Here is a 20,238-nt window from a genome sequence, read left to right as displayed (position 1 = left end):
GAGGGTGGCCAAGCTAAATGGCTTTTCCTCTGGTGAGAAAGATAAGAGGGGCTGTTTCTGATACCAGCCCTGTGGGCTCAGCCATGTGAGGCAAAATGAGGATTTATGAGCACAATACTACTGCTGGAGGAGGCTGTCTGGGTAATTAAAATAATCAATCAAGGCCTGTGACCAAGGCTGGGGTAGACACATGTGGTTTAGTCCCAAGTTTTGAAGAAAAAAGAGACTTGCAAGAAGAAGGAAAAAAAAAAAAAGAGTAAAATTACTTACAGGGAAGTTTTGGTGGTTTTAACAGTTTGGCAATTACGTGATGAACTGCCATAGACCAGGGTGAGGTGGTGGTGGTGGGGGAATGCTAAATGCCACGACAGGAATCATAGAATCACCTGGCTGGAAAAGACTTCTTGGATCATCGAGTCCAACCATTCCTATCTGCCACTGAACCATGTCCCTGAGCACCTCGTCTACCCATCCTTTAAACACCTCCAGGGATGGGGACTCCACCACCCAACTTGGCAGCCTCTGCAAGGGCCCAATGACCCTTTCTGTGAAAAAATTCTTCCTGATATCCAGTCTGAACCTTCCCTGGAGCAGCTTGAGGCCATTCCCCCTTGTCCTATTACCTCTCATTTGGGAGAAGAGCCCAGTGCCCTCCTATCTACAACCCCCTTTCAGGTAGTTGTAGAGAGCAATAAGGTCTCCCCTCAGCCTCCTCTTCTCCAGGCTAAACAACCCCAGCTCCCTCAGCCGCTCCTCATAAGACTTGTTCTCCAGCCCCCTCACCAGCTTCGTTGCTCTTCTCTGGACACGCTCCAGAGCCTCAACATCCTTCTTGTGATGAGGGGCCCAGAACTGAACACAGTACTCAAGGTGCGGTCTCACCAGTGCAGAGTACAGAGGGAGAATCACCTCCCTGGACCTGCTGGTCACACCGTTTCTCATACAAGCCAAGATGCCATTGGCCTTCTTGGCCACCTGGGCACACTGCTGGCTCATGTTCAGTCACTGTCAATCAACACCCCCAGGTCCTTCTCCTCCAGGCTCTTCCAGCCACTATTCCCCTACTCTGGAGCTGCACAGGGTGGTTGTGCCTCGAGTGCAGGACCCGGCATTTGGCCTTGTTAAACCTCAGGAACCTTAAAAGAGTTAATCAAGCGAGATACAAGGCTATGCAGTGGTAGGCTGCAGGCAACAGCTCTGAACTGGAAGGGAGAAGATTTAGACTAGACGCTAGGAAGAAATTTTTCCCAATGAGGGTGATGAGGCACTGGTTGAGGCTGCCCAAGGAAGCTGTGGCTGCCCCATCCCTGGAGGTGTTCAAGGCCAGGTTGGATGGGGCCTCGGGCAGCCTGATCTAGTGGGAGGTGTCCCTGCCCATGGCAGGGCGTTGGAACTGGATGATCTTTAATGTCCTTCCAACCCAAACCATTATATGATTCCATGAGATATGGGTGCCCCTCTGCACCTCACTAATAGCAGTGGGAGCTGACGGGCTCAGTATCCTGGAGGCATTCTCAGCACCACACTCCCACAGACTCGCTGTGTGAATTGTTGTTCGCTCTCATTGATTCCTGGCCAAGCCAGAAATCCTCGCGTGCATGATGAGCGTAGGATTTTAAAACAAGATCTTCTCAAAAAGAATGGGAAAGACTGAAGCAGACTATGCATGTAGTTTCTCCCATCACCCTAAAATCCCATTTTAATTCAGGAGAAAAAAAGAAAAAGGAATAAAAACCCTAACAGCTCAGTAGATACTGCATCTATGGAGACAGAATTAATTCAAAAGCTGCACTGGGAATTGCAATGACACAGACAGGACCTGCTAGTGAGATGTCAATCTTCAAGGCTAAGCAGACAGTGACAGCTATTTTTTATTCCTCTCCCCCCCCCCCTTTTTTTTTTCCTGCCAGGCCATCTCCAGTGTGAAAGAATTGGAGTACATTTTTCTTTCCGCTTTGGCTCAAGTCCCATTTATGGGACTAATGACCGGAAAATACAGAGAGAGACAGAAAACGCAGAGAGGCAAAGCTGACCTCTCCTCGCACCCATTCCAGCTCCTACAGTGACCTCAGGGGCTTAATGCTCCTTCTGCTCCCTCAGAGCAGCTGATCCCCACGTTGGCTGTGAAGCTCTCTGCCTCTCCCTCGACTGCTGCTGCTCTTCCCATGCAAACCAAAAACTGAGGATGCCTTTGATGGCCAGAAAAGTCAAATAGGTCTCGAAAAAGGCCACTCTTAGAAGATGAGATTGACAGAGTGCTAACGCAGTTCAGTCCCTGTCAGCAGATGTGTCAGAAACCATTACTTCTCTTCGGCTTGTCCACCAAAAGATCTTGCAGCAGAAAGATCAAAACAGACAGAACCCAGTTGGCACCCTCCAACCTACTCTGGAAACACAAGGTTTGATCCCATTCCAATTCGGTTTCTCAGCACCAGCCGCTCAGGAGGTTGTGCTTTTCCAACCTGAAGCTACTGGTTCCCAATGACATTAAGAACGATGGTTACTGCTTTGCTCAAACTCACATTTTAAAGTTAGAAACAGAGCTTTCCAGCTCAGGACATCTAAAATGACCCAGCAGACAAAACCCTGAGCAAGCAGAGATAAGGACATGAATTCAGGTTGCCCAGGGAAGTTGTGGCTGCCCCATCGCTGGAGGTGTTCAAGGCCAGGTTGGATGGGGCTTTGGGCAGCCTGATCCAGTGGGAGGTGTCCCTGCCCATGGCAGGGGGTTGGAACTGGATGGTCTTTAAGGTCCCTTCCAACCCAAACTATTCTATGATTCTATGAATTCACCCTGAAGTATCAGCTCTTGGACCCTATGAACAACGTTGGCTGATGCTCTACAAAGAAAGACAGAGCTAAAGCTGTGTTAGAAAGGCAATCTTTAAATAGCAAGTTTCACCAATTAAATTAATGTAAAAACATCTAAGATTTACTAATGAAAAGCACAATGTAATTGCTAAGAAATACAAAATTGATCTATTTTTTATTAACTAGTCTGGTTTGCCCAGAACATCTTTTGATTAGACTCATTGACACAAGCCCTCCATGAACGCTTTCATCTCTAGCACTGTCAAGACCATTGTGGCCAGGCTGACCCCAGGAGCGCAAAACAGGGAGGGAGATTTAATAATCCCAGACTAACTTAAATTAGAGATCAGCCATAACAAGATACGGCCAAAGGTAGAAGTGTGAAGGCCATAATGTCACCACTGGATAAGTTATTCTGCTTCACACCTAATGAGCCTTACACAGAGGCAAGAGCAGCACTCACATTAATAAATATTATACACCACTCACGTAATAAAAATAATATGCAACTTAAATGAAGACTTCTGGATTGTTCTATATTGAGAATCATCGAATCATTTAGCTTGGAAGAGACCTTAGAGATCACCCAGTTTCGCCCCCCCCGCCACGGACAGGGACACCTCCCACTGGATCAGGCTGCTCAAAGCCTCATCCAACCTGGCCTTGAACACCTCCAGGGATGGGGCAGCCATGACTTCTCTGGGCAACCTCTGCCAGTGCCTCACCACCCTTACAGGAAAAATATTTCTTCCTAAGATCTCATCTAAATCTCCCCTCTTTCAGCTTCAAACCGTTTCCCCTTGTCCTATCCCTGCACTCCCTGATAAAGAGCCCCTCTCTAGCTTTCCTGTAGGCCCTCTTTATCTTATCATACATGTGATATATACATAATTATGGGCAGCAGCCAAAAACTGTGGCTAGGAAAAAGCTTTTGAGTAGGAGAACAATGCAGAACTGTTGTCCAGAGGATCTCTGTCTCTGGAATTTTTCAAGACTCTTTGAGACAAAGCCACAAGCGACTTGAACTGGTTTTCGCATGACTAGTTCTGGGCCAGAAGCTCACGCAGATGGGACCAACTTCCAGAGGTCCCTTCCAACTAGCATTATTGACCTTATCTGGAGTATTGTGTCCAGTTCTGGAAGCCTCAACACAAGGAGGATATGGAATTGTTGGAACAAGTTCAGAGGAGACTACAAAGATGATCAGATGGCTGGGGCACCTTCTATATGAGGACAGGCTAAGACAGAATCATAGGATAGTTTGGGTTGGAAGGGACCTTAAAGATCATCCTGTTTCAACTCCCTGCCATGGACAGCGACACCTCCCACTGGATCAGGTTGCTCAAAGCCTCATCCAACCTGGCCTTGAACACCTTCAGGGATGGAGCAGCCACAACTTCCCTGGGAAACCTGTTCCAGTGCCTCACCACTCTCATGGTGAAGAAATTCTTCCTTATATCAAGCCTAAGTCTGCCCCTCTCCAGTTTATCCCCGTTCCCCCTCGTCCTATCACCATAAGCCTTTATGGATGATCCCACTCCAGCCTTCTTGTAGCCCCTCTCAGGTACTGGAAGGTCGCTAAGGAATTGGGGTTGTTCAGCCTGGAGAAGAGAGGGCACAGAGGAGATCTTATAGTGACCTAAGAGGTTACCCAGGGAAGTTGTGGCTGCCCCATCCCTGGAGGTGTTCAAGGACAGGTTGGATGAGGCCTTGGGCAGCCTGATCTAGTGGGAGGTGTCCCTGCCTCTGGCACAGGGATTTGAACTGAATGATCTTTGATGTCCCTTCCAACCCAAACTATCCTATGATTCTATGATTCTATGAATACAATTCTATGATACAGGGTATGCAAATATTAAAAAAAGGTTATTAAAGAGATGTAAAGAATGATAACCCATCATTTATGAAGTTCAAATCAAATCTGGATTGGTACGTGTCAAAAATTGCTGTCATATGACATATACTCGTTGAGGTGAACAAAATAATTTGGTGGTCTCAAGTAGGACCATCATCAAAGACATTCTGCATCCAACTCTCACGATTTTCCATGAACACTTAGGATTTCATAATTCTCTATGGTGCTAATAGAGCATCTTCCAGGGAAAGCAGCTGTAGAATCATAGAATCATTAAGGTTGGAAAAGACATCTGAGATCACCAGGTCCAAATGTCAGCCCAACACCACTGTGCCCACTAAACCATGTGCCAAAGTGCCATGTCTACATGCTTTTTGAACACCTCCAGGGACAAGGACTCCATCACTTCCCTGGGCAGCCTCTGCCAGTGCTTCACCATTCTTTAGGTAAAGAAATGTTTCCTAATATGCAGACTAAACCTCCCCTGGTACAGCTTCAGCCCATTTCCTCTCATCCTATTGCTTGTCACTTGGGAAAAGATTTTACCAACTCTCAAAAAGTTTGTTTAAACAGGAGAGAAGTTCTCACATGACTGGATAGAAACCACATGGCCAAGACCAGCTTGGTGTTGAACCTCAAGTCACGAGAGATGGAGACTATTAACCTGGATTCTGCACTGAACTAAGAAGGATTATATGGGTTCTGCCTGATTCTAATGCAAGATTGTACCTACTTATGGAAGAGAAATCCAACGACTGCAGGGATTAATGAGAAAGACCTCAAATCTGCGACTGTTCCCTTCAGGTCAAACGTGAGTCACATTGTAGGATGGTCTGTGAAACTTGACTTTACACTTCCAGCTCTGGAGAGGAAGAAAATCATTCTGCCTGCAAGGCATGCTGCTTCGATAGATCCATATGCAACTTAAAGCTGTCTCCTATCGAGGCTTTACTGAATGTGCATGTTAAACTTGATTTTTAATATGAATCGAAGCGCTGCCATAACCGTTTGCCTAAAGCTGGCAATTGCTTTTATATAACTTAGAGCTCCACGATCAGCCTCGGTGGAGAACTTACACATCTGCGGATGACTTAGATGGGAGCCGTGTAAAAACTTCCACAAAAGGCAGTAACCACGCTAAATGTTCCCCTCAGAGGAAAAATTATCTAAAGAAATATTGAAAGCAATAGGGAGATTCAGACTCCCATAGAGAGATAATTTTGTTTCTCATTTCCAACTGAAAAAAGAGGATTCAGCTGGAAATTCAGCCGCGGAGTCGGTGGGTTTTAACCTCTTGGCATTTCAGCTGTGCAAGGGAAACAGACACCACATGGGACGAAAACATCTGCAGAGCACTTCATATCAGTTTAGTCACCACATCAGTGCAAAAAAATTGAAATATGAGGACTAGAACTACAAATGCTGCCTCAAAATTCACACTTGCCCTTGAATGGGAAACCCCAATTGATCAGCCATGTCTGCTCCTTAATGGATTTTGATTGTTGGAAGGCAGCCTGGAAAAACAACTAATTTGTTTACACTAATAAATAATAACATCTACTCGCTATCAAAGCATGCACCCATCACTACTGGTGAGCCATTTAAATGCCACTCACTGTGACTATCCTTCTTCTTAATAACCACTAATTGGATGGGAAGAAAACATGTCAAAGCTACCAGTGATGTCTCCTTGGAAAGTCACAAGCGAGTGACTTCATGCGTGGGATAAGGGGTAATTAGCTCCAGCAAGTCATTATCCAGTAAACAGCTGCACACTCTGACTTTTTAAGGAGTTTTTAGTTGGATTTTCAGCTACTGGAGCTTGGCCAGAAAGCTATCATGTCCATGCCTAGACATTAAGAAGAAATTCTTCATGATGACAGTGGTGAGGCACTGGGACAGGTTGCCCAGGGAAGCTGTGGCTGCCCCATCCCTGGAGGTGTCCAAGGCCAGGTTGGATGGGACCTTGAGCAGCTGGGCCAGTGGGAGGTGTCCCTGCCCATGGCAGGGGGGTTGGAACTGGATGATCTTTAAGGTCCCTTCCAACTCAAACCATTCTATGGTTTTATGATCACCTACACAATTCTGCCATAAGAATCAATGGCCACACTGATGCTTCAAAGAAAACCTCCATTCTGCTGCTGTAGAGTAGAAAGATCAAAACAACTTCCACATTTTGGTTGGACGGAGACAGGGCAACACATGCCAGGGAGGTTGAAACTGAACGATCTTTAAGATCCCTTCCAACCCAAATCATTCTCTATTCCAGTACCTGAAGGGGTCTACAAGAAAGCTGGAGAGGGACTGTTCACAAAGGTTTGTAGTGATAGCCCGAGGGGCAGTGGTTACAAACTGGAGAGGGGCAGATTTAGATGAGACATAAGGAGGAATTTCTTCACCATGAGAGTGGTGAGGCCCTGGCACAGGTTGCCCAGGGAAGTTGTGGCTGCCCCATCCCTGGAGGTGTTCAAGGCCAGGTTGGATGGGGCTTTGGGCAGCCTGATCCAGTGGGAGGTGTCCCTGCCTGCGGCAGGAGGAGTAGAACTAGATGATCTTTAAGGTCCCTTCCAACCCAAACTATTCTATGATTCTATAATTCTAAGGCTAATATTAATAGTGACCACTTAGCTGAAAAGATTTATCACCTCGACACGAACCGTACAAGAACAGGCTACAAGAAGCTGTCAAGCTGCTTGTAGCCTAATTCAGTATTGATTTAAACAACTACAGCCTGGAGTTTAACATTGAATAATTTGGAGACAAATTAGATTTGGTGGTTATTCACTCACCCTTAAAAGGAAAAGGACTTACAATATTTTACATTTAAGGCCAGAAGAATGGAAACCAAGACTACGCTCCCAGTCAAATGCAACATTTATAAAGGTTAGCTGCACTATTTTTTTTAAGGCATAATCTTTACAGAAATGGATGATTCATCTCTGAGGACACGATGGGATAGGATGCTAGAAAACCCCTTATCTATAAGCTAATTCAGTTCAAACATGTGCCGATAGCTATCAAAAAGCAGCTATTATCAGCCTGTGCAAGTGGGAACTGATAAATCCTCGAGTCGTGTTCAAATCACAGCACCCGCTCCTGCTGCAGAAGCTTCAGAGAGATCTTCAGGATAGGAAAGAGTGGGATGGTTGAACCATCAAACCCCCTCTATGAATGACACAAGGCTGCGTGAGAGATGCAAGGCTCAGTCACGCTACACATATTTTCATCGGAACCAGGAGGTGACGAGGGCAAAAATTTCAGGCTCCAGCACTGTCAATGCAGAAATGGCCTTTTTTTTTTTATTTTAATGTAAAAATCAATAAAATTATTTTAGGGAGCTATTTGGATGACTTGGTTCAAAGAGGCAGCAATTTTTCTTCTCTTTCACAAAATTACCCGTCTATAATGTCGGGAACAGGCAGACCTTCTGACCATGTACATTTTGACCAAGAATAATTCCAGTTCAGAATGATTTCCATCCATCATGAGAAACAAATTACAGGAGCTGGACGAGAAAATTCCAAGCCGTTCTGACTCTTCAACCCCAAATGAACTTTAAGAAAATACATTGATATTATAGAATGCATTTTGGGGGCTATAAAAGAAGCCATAATCCACAAAAATACATTATTGCATTAAGACTCCAAAACAAATTTGTAAGGTCAACAACCTCCATGGTCCTGCTCCAAAGCTTGTGTGTTAATATCGCCATAAAGGATTTTCAGCTCTCAATAAGGTCAGACGCCAGTGCAGGTTGAGTTTCGGTTCTCACTAGGTTTAATTCTCATAAGGGAAAACAAAAGAAAGGCAAACAATACAAAATACAACACAGAATATACCTATCTATTTCCAGATCTCTCGAAAGGAACTTCAAATAACATCATCCACGGAGTCCTCAGGCTGTGAATAAGTAGAATTTTGCTTTCTATTGTAACTCAGTTTCCACATTTAGACGATTTCCCTGATACGGAAGCAAAAATCTGCCCGAAAGTTTATTTATTTCAACCCTGTTCTGAAAATCAAGTCTTGGAAGACTTCTACACATGGCACAGATTTGTTATATATCTTTTTCCCTACGAACTTGCACGGAGAGGAATCACCAGCGTTGCAGCGAGCTGCAAGACAAAGGTGTGCTTTCTAATTTCTTACCCAGCACAGCCCCTCCTACCACCGCCGCTCAGTCAACGCGTTCCAGTTCTTCATACACAAAACCCTTTCTGCTCTTGTTAAAGTCGTTTTCATAGAATGGTTTGGGTTGGAAGAAACCTTCAAGATCAATGAGTTCCAACCAGATGCGATGGGACACCTGCCACTGGATCAGGTTGCTCAAAGCTCCACCCAGCCTGGCCTTGGACACCTCCAGGGATGGGGCAACCTGTGTCAGGTCCTCACCACCCTCATAGGAAAACATTTCTTCCTAATATTTAAACTAAATCTTCCTTCTTTCAGCTTAAACACCCTCCCCCATGTCCTGTCCCTGCACTCCCTGATAAAGCTCCCCATCCCAGTTTTCTCAGAGCCCCTTTCAGTACTAGAAGGACTTCTCAATACTTTACTTTTGTTTCACGACTGTTTGTGCTGCATTTTCACTACTACCTCTTAGACACGATCGGCACTAATTTTGCAGTGCCAAGTGGAAAAAGAAGACAAATACTATCAAATCCTTTTTCAGCTCACGAGAGGGCTCAACATGAGATATCCAGGCATAACCTGCCTCTCGGGCAATGCCCTCTTCTCATCCTACATCACGCATACTCCGTGAACGCTAAGGCTAAAACAATGTTTATCTTGTATTTATTTACAACGTGTTGGACTCCTCCACTTACTGTTTTTGATAATTGAGTTTATGAGAAAGCTGATAAACCTGTACTTTGGGAATGAAATAATTCAGGGATGCTGTGATCAAAACATCCAAGAACTCAGAGATTTTCTAAACCGTGGAAAGAAACTTTTTGCCTCCTAAGGGACCCATTTGCCTCTAAAGACTTCTGAAAACTCTTTTTTGGAATCTAATTTTGCTTTTCCTGGTAAGAACTACCCCATACCCTGAGCACCGAGACAGGTACAGTGGTAGTGACCATTAATACATGCAAACCCCCACCAAAAAATAACAGTAATAATAGTTCTTACTATCATTACACATCACTATAATATATATGTATTTTACAGATATAAACTAAGATAGAAAGCAACCATATAATCCTTGGGAGATGCGTGCTACTTCCTAAGAACATTACCAATATTATTCATCCCTGAGGAAACCATTTTAGAGATAAGAGGGAGTAATTTAAAAGGATTAAAAGAGCTTGACCCAAATCACAGCAAGAGTCAGAGCTGACAGTCAGTTCACTCCTTTCCGCCCCATAATTCAGAAGTTTTTTGGGGAGTTTCTATACTGTTCTGTTAGTAGCTGGGATGAAACTGTCCTTGTTGCTACTATTGCAACTCCTCATTAGAGCTCAAAAGAGACCTCTCATAAACACTCTAACTTCAAAGCCGAACCTCTCCAATCTCTCTTATCTGGCTGAGGAAGCAACAGAGCTGTCTCGCTGCAACAGCAACACATCAATCACAAATATGCCGCACTTGGGAGGCAGCAGACCTCATCTTTGCTCCTCCTGGTGATTTGGCACACGTATTTAGTCTGATGACACGGCTTTATGATTTGCAAGTGTCCCCAGAATGTCTAGGGGGAAATCATGTTACTAAAATGTCATTGGTGAGAATGAACCTCGAATCCTGGGCTCAATTCTGGACACCTCACTCCAAGAAGGATGTTGAGGCTCTGGAGTGTGTCCAGAGAAGAGCAACAAAGCTGGTGAAGGGGCTGGAGAACAAGTCTTACGAGGAGCAGCTGAGGGAACTGGGGTTGTTTAGCCTGGAGAAGAGGAGGCTGAAATAAGAGACCTTATTTCTCTCTACAACTACCTGAAAGGAGGTCATAGAGAGGTGGGTGCTGGGCTCTTCTCCCAAGTGAGAAGCGATAGGACAAGAGGGGAATGGCCTCAAGCCGCACCACAGAAGGTTCAGACTGGATAACAGGAAGAAATTTTTCACAGAAATGGTCATCAGACACTGGCAGAGGCTGCCCAGGGAGGTGGTGGAGTCCCCATCCCTGGAGGTATTTAAAAGGCGGGTAGACGAGGTGCTCAGGGCCACGGTTTAGTGGCAGATAGGAATGGTTGGACTCAATGATCTGAGAGATCTTTTCCAACCTGGTGATTCTATGATTCTATGAAAATAAACTTCTATGGTAGGACATTAAGGAAGCTGGTAACAATAGATTGTGATGACTTTAAAAACAACACACTTCTGGCAAGATGCAAAGATGCTGTTAGCTTGACATATTTAGCAAGAGAGATGGATCCTCTTGCACAATCAAAACATAAGAGTGATTAATGTGTGTATATCTTCATACCTGCATAGAGCGACTGGAAAAGGAAAGATGATAGTAACTGGAATAAATTACAATTGCAGACTCAATATTGAGACAAATTCTGTGGGTCATAGAATCATAGAATGGTTTGGGGTGGAAGGGACATTAAAACCCATCCAGTTCCATCCCCAAACCATGGGCAGGAACACCTCCCACTGGATCAAGTTGCTCAAAACCTCATCCAACTTGGCCTTGAACACCTCCAGGGATGGGGCAGCCATAACTTCCCTGGGCAACGCATTTCACTGCCGCATCACCCTCACAGCAAAACATTTCTCCCTAAGATCTCATCTAAATTTTCCCTCTTTCATCTTAAAATCGTTGCCCTTCTCCTGTCCCTGCACTCCCTGACAAAGGGCTCCTCCACAGCTTTCTTGTAGCTCCTTTAGTACTAAAAGGCTGCTCTAAGGTTGCCCCAGAGCCTTCTCCTCTCCAGGCTGAACAACTCCAATCCTCTCAGCCTTTCCTCGTATGGGAGGTGCTCCAGTCCCCTCATCGTCTTTGTGGCCTCCTCTGGAGGGCTCCTCAAGCACGTCGTCATTGGATGTGTAGACAGGTCATGGTTATACATGCACAGAAAGAGATGTTCACTGTGCTCCTACCTGCAGAAGAGGCCGCTGCACACCTAGGATCTTCATCGTATCTGCATTCGCCAATATTTTCAGCGGATCAGATGCCTTTGTGACACCTTCAATTTCTTTATTGATCTCAGCCAGGACTTGATTGAGGAAGATGTTCTTGATGTACATGGTGAGGAACTCACGGAGTGGACACTGCTTGGTTGGGCCAAGCTCCATGGCGTGCTCTATCTCCTGGATAAATCTGGAAAACAGAAGGGAAAGAATGCAATGTAGTTAAACCATGTAGTTACTTACAATATGTTAGCACTGCCTTTGCCATTCTTCCATCTCAGAGCCAAGAACCAGCAGCGGCAGAATGACTACAGACTGGGGCAACACGAGGCATGAAGAGTAGAAAAGGTCAATAAGGTCGTCAAGTCAAAAAGAAAAAACCCAACGATAAAATGCCAACTGCTGGTGAGACAAAGACTCAGGAGCTGGAGAAGAATAAATAAGTAGGAGAACTGGTGAAATTCTAATCTGAAAGAGGAGAGACTGGGATGAGATCTTAGGAAGAAATGTTTTCCTGTGAAGATGATGAGGCACTGGCACAGGCTGCCCAGAGAAGTCGTGGATGCCCCATCCCTGAGGTGTTCAAGGCCAGGTTGGATGGGGCTTTGAGTGAACTAATCCAGTGGTAGATGTCCCTGTCCATGTCGGGGGGGTTGGAACTGGATGACCTTTAAGGTCCTTTCCAACCCAATCCATTCCATGATTCTATGAAAATCCACAACCTGGGTATGATTTGTGTTTATTTGTCCATAAATCACTAACTGCTCTACTTGAGACACAGTGGAAAGACGTCTTCTTAAAAGTAAAACACCCATTAAAAACTAGGATGCCAGAAATCCCTTTGTAAAGGCAAATTTCCTTCTATTGTCAGCCACTCAATTCCCAGAGGTGGATTCCTCACCTCTAAACTGAACAGTACAGGATATATAGAATCATAGAATGGTTTGGGTTGGAAGGAACCTTAAAGCCCACCCAGTTCCAACCCTTTGCCATGGGCAGGGACACCACCTACTGGTCCAGGCCGCTCAAGGCCTCTCCGAACTTGCCCTTGAACACCTCCAAGGATGGGGCAGCCACAACCTCTCTGGGCAACCTGTGTCAGTCCCTCACCACCCTCATGGTGAAGAATTTCTTCCTAATGTCTAGTCTAAATATTCCCCCTTCCAATTTAAAGCCATATGTTCAAAGTCTAGAGACATCACTGACAAAATAATGCATATGTATTTTGCTGACACCATACTGCATTATGTATGGTTGTATTATGCTCTATTTTTATGATGTGTTATTGTTTCCTCCTCAGATCCCATTCCTGTTTATGCCGAATGACATGCCGATTCTGGGAATAGTTTAACACAAAATGTTTGCCATCTCCTCCTGCAAAATATCTCTCCCTCAGTGTTGCCATCTGCTTAAAACAGAGGAGTTTCTTTAGAAATTACCTTGTCACATCCAAGGCAAGGAGATCAGTCTTGCTTTCAAAACTGTACATATCACAAGAATTAGGAATTGAGTATCATAACGGATATCAAGACATCCTGCCTCCTCCCTGGGGGTGTTGAAGGCCAGGTTGGATGGGGCCTTGAGCAGCCTGACCCAGCGGGAGGTGTCCCTGCTCATTGCAGGGGGTTGGAACTGGATGATCTTTAAGATCCCTTCCAATATAAACCGTTCAATGATTCCATGCTGTCCAAAAGGCAGGAACGTGTATGTTGTTTATACAGACGTTTTCATCGATGCATGTGGAGATGAGGAGGCTGAGGGGACCTTATTACTCTCTACAACTACCTGAAAGGAGGTTGTGGAGAGGAGGGAGCTGGCCTCTTCTCCCAAGTGGCAGAGGACAGGACAAGGGGGAATGGCCTCAAGCTCCGCCAGGGGAGGTTCAGGCTGGATATCAGAAAAAAATTCTTCATGGAAAGAGTCATCGAGCACTGGAACAGGCTGCCCAGGGAGGTGGTCGAGTCGCCTTCCCTGGTGGTGTTTAAGGAAAGGGTGGATGAAGTGCTCAGGGACATGGTTTAAGGGAGTGTTAGGAATGGTTGGACTCGATGATCCAGTGAGTCCTTTCCAACCTGGTGATTCTATGATTCTATGTGGGTACCTCACAATCTTTGACATTTTAATCTCCCTCCTGGACTGGCTGAGATTGATTTTACCTTTGTTTTACATCACAGTAGCAGAAGCAAATATTTGACCTTGGAACTCCCAATATACATAAAACGTCCCTGTTCAGCATGAAAGGCATCTCTTCTTCACTAGGAAAGACATTTTTGCATGAGACATCTCTAACAATTCCAGCTCAGCTTCTATTTATTCAAGTATCTGAAACAGCGTGGCCAGCAGGAGCAGGGAAGCGATTGTGCTCCTGGCCTCAGCATTGGTGAGGCCACACCTCGAATCTGAGGTTCCGGTTTGGGGCCTTCACTACAAGAAGGACATTGAGGGGCTGGAGCACTTCCAGAGAAAGCAACAAAGCTGGGGAAGGGCCTGGAGAACAAGTCTTATGAGAGGCAGCCGAGAGACCTGGGGTTGTTTAGCCTGGAGAAAAGGAGGCTGAGAGGACACCTTATCACTCTACAACTGCCTGAATGCAGGTTGTAACGAGATGATGTTCATCTCTTCTCCCAAGTGATAAGTAATAGGATGAGAGGAAATGGCCTCAAGTAGATCCAGGGCAGGTTTAGATTAGACATCGGGGAAAATTTCTTCACTGCAAGGGTTCTCAGGCCCTGGCAGAGGCTGCCCAGGGAGGTGGTGGAGTCCCCATCCCTGGAGGGATTTAAAAGATGGATAGATGAGGTGCACAAGGATGCAGTTTAGTAGTGGACAGGTATGATTTGACTTGATGATCTCAAAGTTCTTTTCCATCCACACAATTCTATGATTCTATGATGTGTTTTATCACTAACTATTTTCCCAAAAACTTCAACGAGGTCTTTTTAATTGTCTGTAATTTTCTGCCTTTGCATTCAGCACTCCAGAGGAGGCAGCTTTCCTTCAGAGGACTGACTGAGGAACTCCAGTCAATTCTAGTTGCACAGTTTCTTTCAAATCTAAACAATTTGCTCCCTAATGCGTTCACAGTGTTGTCTCCATCAGTCCAGAGTGACACATTTGGGCCGATGCAGCTATTGCTTCCTCAAGGGGATCCATTCACAGTTAAGTTTGAAGATTGCCTCTCCAAAGAGAGATACTGCACAGAGAGAAGCGCAAAGGATAGCAGTTTTAGTTCCTGGCTTTCACAAATCGATAGTGTGAATTGGCTTTATCAAACAAGGAAACAGCAGACTCATCTGGGAAGACAGCAGAGACCAACACCAAGCTTATCTCTGAAATAATAGACCTAATGTCACCAGCTTCGAGTGACAACCACTGATGTCCTTAAGGGAATGCTGTCAAGGTTGATGCGACCATATTAAACTAACTTACTGTATCTGTTCATATCTGCCAATAAATTTACCACTCTTTTTTTTCATAAGATTATTTGCACAGCACTTTTGAAGCACAGAATCATGGAATCAGTAGATTGGAAAAGACTTTTGAGATCATCAAGCCCAAACACACCTGTCCACTACTAAACCACATCTCCAAGCACTTCATCTGCCCGTCTTTTAAATAACTCCAAGAACAGTGATTCCACCACCTCCCTGGGCAGCCTCTGCCAGGGCCTGAGAACCCTTTAAGTGAAGAAATTTTTCCTAATGTCCAGTCTGAACCTCCCCGGCACAACTTTGGGCCATTCCCTCTTGTCCTATTACCTGTTGCTTGGGAGAAGAGACCCGCACCCATCTCACTACAACCTCTCTCAGGGAGTTGCAGACAGTGTTAAGCTCTCCCCTCAGCTTCCTTTTCTCCAGGCTAAATAACCCAAGGTACCTCAGTTGCTCGTCATGATTTAACTCTTATAATACTGGCAGCCAGTTACCATTCTACCTCTTTCAGGCGGGAAAGGAGAGATAGAGCAGCTTGGATTTGAAACAAGCAGCTTTTAGTGAAGGGAAGGGAACAACTCATAACCACTTCATAAATTGAGCACGTGCTTAAAAATCATAGAATCATAGACTAGTTTGCGTTGGAAGAAACCTTAAAGATCATCTCATTCCAACCCCCCTGCGATGGGCAGGGACACCTCCCACTAGATCAGGCTGCCCAAGGCCTCATCCAACCTGGCCTTGAACACCTCCAGGGATGGGGCAGCCACAGCTTCCCTGGGCAACCTGGGCCAGTGCCTCACCACTCTCATGGTGAAGAAATTCTTCCTTATGTCTACTATAAATCTGTCCCTTTCCAGTTTATCCCCATTGCCCCTCGTCCAATCACCACAAGCCTTTGCAAACAGTCCCTCTTCAGCTTTCTTGTAGCCCCTTCAGATACTGGAAGGTCACTGGAAGGTATTCTCAGAGCCTTCTCTTCTCCATGGCTAAACCAACACAAACAGAAGAAAACTTTTACAGGAGAACGGCCACGTACAAACAAGCATCAAACTCTTAGCGCTCAGATGTGCTGACCTGCAGCAACTTCTTATTCCACAATAATTTGATGGGGTTTCTAAGTGTTTCCTATAGCAGAGACTAAATTGCTTGTGCGAAGCTGTAGGAAAGGTCAGCGCTAGCGAAAGGTATAATCAAGAATTTTGGATTCCCAGTGCCTGGCATTAATCACCATTTCAGATCTCTCCTAAAGATCCGTGCCTTAATCTCTAGCAAACTTTACTTTGATTAAAGAACCAACTCCTGGTGGTTGATGTGTTCTAATAGGCTTTAAATACTTGGCATAAACAAGACAATGGTGTTTGCTTAATATTGGTAAGGATCAAAAATCCTTATCCCTATTTTATTTGACACAAACCATAAAGTAATCACAGATTACGAGAAAGCTGCTAGATAGCAATGACTCTGCGAGAAGGGATTTTAGGAGTGCTCAGCAACACTCGTGATAAAGAACAAATGGTCAAGAGCTTAGGAAAGCAGATTTAAACTCAATATCAGGAAAAAGTTATTAAGAATGAAACTGTATATGGTGTGGAGGACTAGAGGATATAGATGAGAGACCTTAAGTTTGAATGTTCAAGGATAGTTTGATTGAATGATAATAGTAATGAAAAACAGACCATTTCTGAAGTCTTCATCAATCAAAGGATCTCTACCAAAGGAAATGGAAGTAGAGAAAAGGTAAAGAAAAATGTAGTATGGATGTCAGAGGATCTCTTAGAGTAAGGAACAGCCCTAAGAGTTCAGGAATGTGATACTCCAATGGTGCAAGTACATCACCACTTAGCAGAGTGGAAAAGAAGGATGACTGGGATCCCAATTCAGAATCATAGGGTTGGAAAAGACCTTTGAGATCATCAAGTCCAACCGTACCTGTCCTGTGCTAAACCAGATCCCTGAGCACCTCATCTACCCATCTTTTAAACACCTCCAGAGATGGGGACTCCACCACCTTCCCGGGCAGCCTCTTCCAATGCCTGAGGACACTTGGTGAAGAAATATTTCCTGATATCTAATCTGAACCTGCCCTGGTGCAACTTGCGGCCCTTTCCATTTCATTTACTATGACCTGCTACAGTTCAAGGATGACCTCGCCCATATCTTCACTGGTCAGGAAAAGTTCCACATCTGTTCTAGAAATGCAGCACCAAAGGCAGCTCCACTCTTCATCCCACCAAGAGTAAAACCCCACTGAACATAGGACCAGGGTGCACAAGCAAACATCACAAAGTTCCAGATATAGATGAATGGCAGGTGTGCACCAAGGATCCTTCTAGCACTCTAAATAGCAACAGTGATGTACCCTACATGTTCTGTATTGGAAGGATTATTCAGAATGGCATTAAAACCAGATTAATCTAACAGAAAACATTATTTTTATGTATTTCTTAAGAGAATTAAGGATGCAAAGTCAAACAGTGACAAGTTTGGAAAGGCAAGGATTGGTGTCACTCATGTCACCTTAATTTGGCCTGCTGTCGTGGTACAATTTTTAATTACACTATTGCTCTCATCAGCAGATCCTTGTCTTGTCCCAGGAACAAGATGGTCAGTGTTCAGACATCAAATGTCACAGCGTGACATTTGCAGCCCTCTGCTGCGTGACTGAAGTAACACACACAACAGCCAGCTGTCATCTGCGGGAATCACTGGGACACCAAGTGAGATACTTCTACTGTAAAATCCGCAGGGGCAGTGGGCACCGCTTCCAAGATTCATTCTTCCTCCCTTCACATTTCGTCATATCATAGAATCACCAGGTTGGAAAAGACCTCTTAGATGATTGAGTCCAACCATTCCTGTCTGGCACTAAACCACAGCCCTGAGCACCTCATCTTCCAAATATCTCCAGGGATGGGGACTCTGAGGGACCCAGAGCTACACACAGGACTCCAGGTGAGGTCTCACGAGAGCTAAGTAGCTTGGTCCTGGTTAACTATGGGCAGAATTATGCCCATCAGGAACTTCAACTGCTACAAACTGGACACCTCCTATGAGACTGTGAGCACTGCACTATTTCAAGGGTGCACAACTAAGCCAAATTTTAGCGTATTCCCAAGAAATGGCGAAAGGAACACCCTTTGCACAACAGTTCTTCTTACTGAGAAATGTGAAAATGCAAATTCCTAGCTAATCAAAAGGTCATCAGAATTTGCCAACATGTACAACGTATTCATTTGTCTCATTTGCAGAAAGAACAAGTATTTTAGACACATTTTTCTCAAAATCAATCTAACCCCAGTTGGCAATGAAGGACCAACCAAATTACAAGAAACTGAAAATGAATTTTTTTGAAATGGGAAGTAATTGGGTGGCATTAAAGACCTAGCAGATATTCTGTATTTTCTGCTTGGCAGATGCATACACAGGCATTCACAGTCACACACTGTGCTATTTATTTATTTAAATTTCAATTACTGCTGCTTAATGTATTCAAACATATTTCAGTCTTTATAAAGACAAAAATGTGTAACAGCATCTAAAAAAAAAAAGATTCTATGAATACTTCCCAAAAATGTTCTTAATTCAGTCACAGAATCACGGAGCGGTTTTGGTTTGAAAGGACCTTAAAGATCATCCAGTTCCAACCCCCTGCCATGGGCAGGGACACCTCCCACTGGATCAGGTTGCTCAAAGCCTCATCCAGCCTGGCCTTGAACACCTCCAGGGATAGGGCAGTGATGACCTCTGGGCAGGCTGTGCCAGTGCTTCACAACCCTCACAGGAATTATAGAATCATAGAATCACCAGGTTGGAAAAGACTTCTTATATCATTGAGTCCAACCATTCCTATCTGCCACTAAACCGTGACCCTGAGCACCTCATCTACCCATCTTTCAAATACCTCCAGGGATGGGGAGTCCACCACCACCCTGGGCAGCCTCTGTCAGGGCCAAATGACCCTTTGGGTGAAAAAATTCTTCCTGATATCCAGTCTGAACCTCCCGTGGTGCAGCTTGAGGCCATTCCCCCTTGTCCTATAACTTGTCACTTGGGAGAAGACGCCAGCACCCACCTCTCTACCACCTCCTTTCAGGTAGTTGTAGAGAGCAATAAGGTCTCCCCTGAGCCTCTTCTGTCTCCCCTCTTTCAGCTTAAAACCATTCTCCGTCATCCCATCCCTCCACTCCCTGATAAAGAGCCCCTCCCCAGCTTTCCTGGAGCCCCTTTCAGTCTTAGAATGACTGTCCGTGTGACGATTAAGATGTCAAAAAAGCAATTTGACCCACGGCTATCGCAGAGATCAACATTTATGTCTGTGTGTGAACCAGTCGACACAATAAGAAATCAGATTTTGGTCAATGACACATTGATGTAAAATGTGTAAAAATCAAAGTGGAGAAAACTCTTGAATAAAGCAAAGCATCGGAGGAGGTAGAGCTGGACACACGCTGCAAGGCTGGTTCTTCAAACGGCTTCTGGACATAGCTGCACGTTTGCAAATACAAATGAGCAAAAAAAATCAACCAAAACCCATTGTGATGTTGAACAGCTCTGTCACCGAGGCCATTTATACCCTACTATTTTCTTTTTACTCTCCAAAGAGGGAAATTTGAGCTATAGCTCACTGTAAAAAGGAGCCATAAAGAAAGCCTTGGAGGAACAGCTTTGATTCACTTCCCATTTGCTCTGGTTATTCTACTCAAAGAAGAGCCATTCAGTTGTAATTTAGGAGGGTTTCTGCCACAGTATCAACAAATGCACTTAAAACCCATCTCTCACCGGCACAAAAAAACTGAAGGAAAACCTATAAAGGTTAACACGCCGTGGGTTGTGTTCTCTAAATGGGAGAGAATGAGCCACGTGGCGCATTCGGGACAGAAAACTCCCCTAACATTGAGCAATTACACTTATTTAACATCGCCGCTATACGTGTCAGCCCTGCAGAAGGCAAAAATGCTTTCTCTGAATGAAAATGCAGAGCAAGGTGCACCAGATTTAGAATTTTAAAATCATAGAATAGTTTGGGTTGGAAGAGACATTAAAGATCATCCAGTTCCAACCCCCCTGCCA

At 44.8% G+C, this 20,238-nt stretch overlaps 1 protein-coding gene across 1 annotated transcript in view; it reads right to left on the bottom strand.

Annotated features, from left to right (window-relative positions):
* EXOC4 (exocyst complex component 4) overlaps positions 1–20,238 on the bottom strand; it is a 479,192-nt gene that overhangs the window by 134,124 nt on the left and 324,830 nt on the right. The window contains exon 11 of the mRNA XM_054084687.1: positions 11,705–11,924. Within this exon, the coding sequence (XP_053940662.1) occupies positions 11,705–11,924 (220 nt within the window). The remainder of the gene's footprint in view (positions 1–11,704; positions 11,925–20,238) is intronic.

Source organism: Cuculus canorus, chromosome 1 (assembly GCF_017976375.1).
Source record: "Cuculus canorus isolate bCucCan1 chromosome 1, bCucCan1.pri, whole genome shotgun sequence".
NCBI classification, from domain to species: domain Eukaryota; kingdom Metazoa; phylum Chordata; class Aves; order Cuculiformes; family Cuculidae; genus Cuculus; species Cuculus canorus.
The sequence above is the reverse complement of the archived record's forward strand: the minus strand, read 5'-3'. Positions and strand labels throughout refer to the sequence as shown.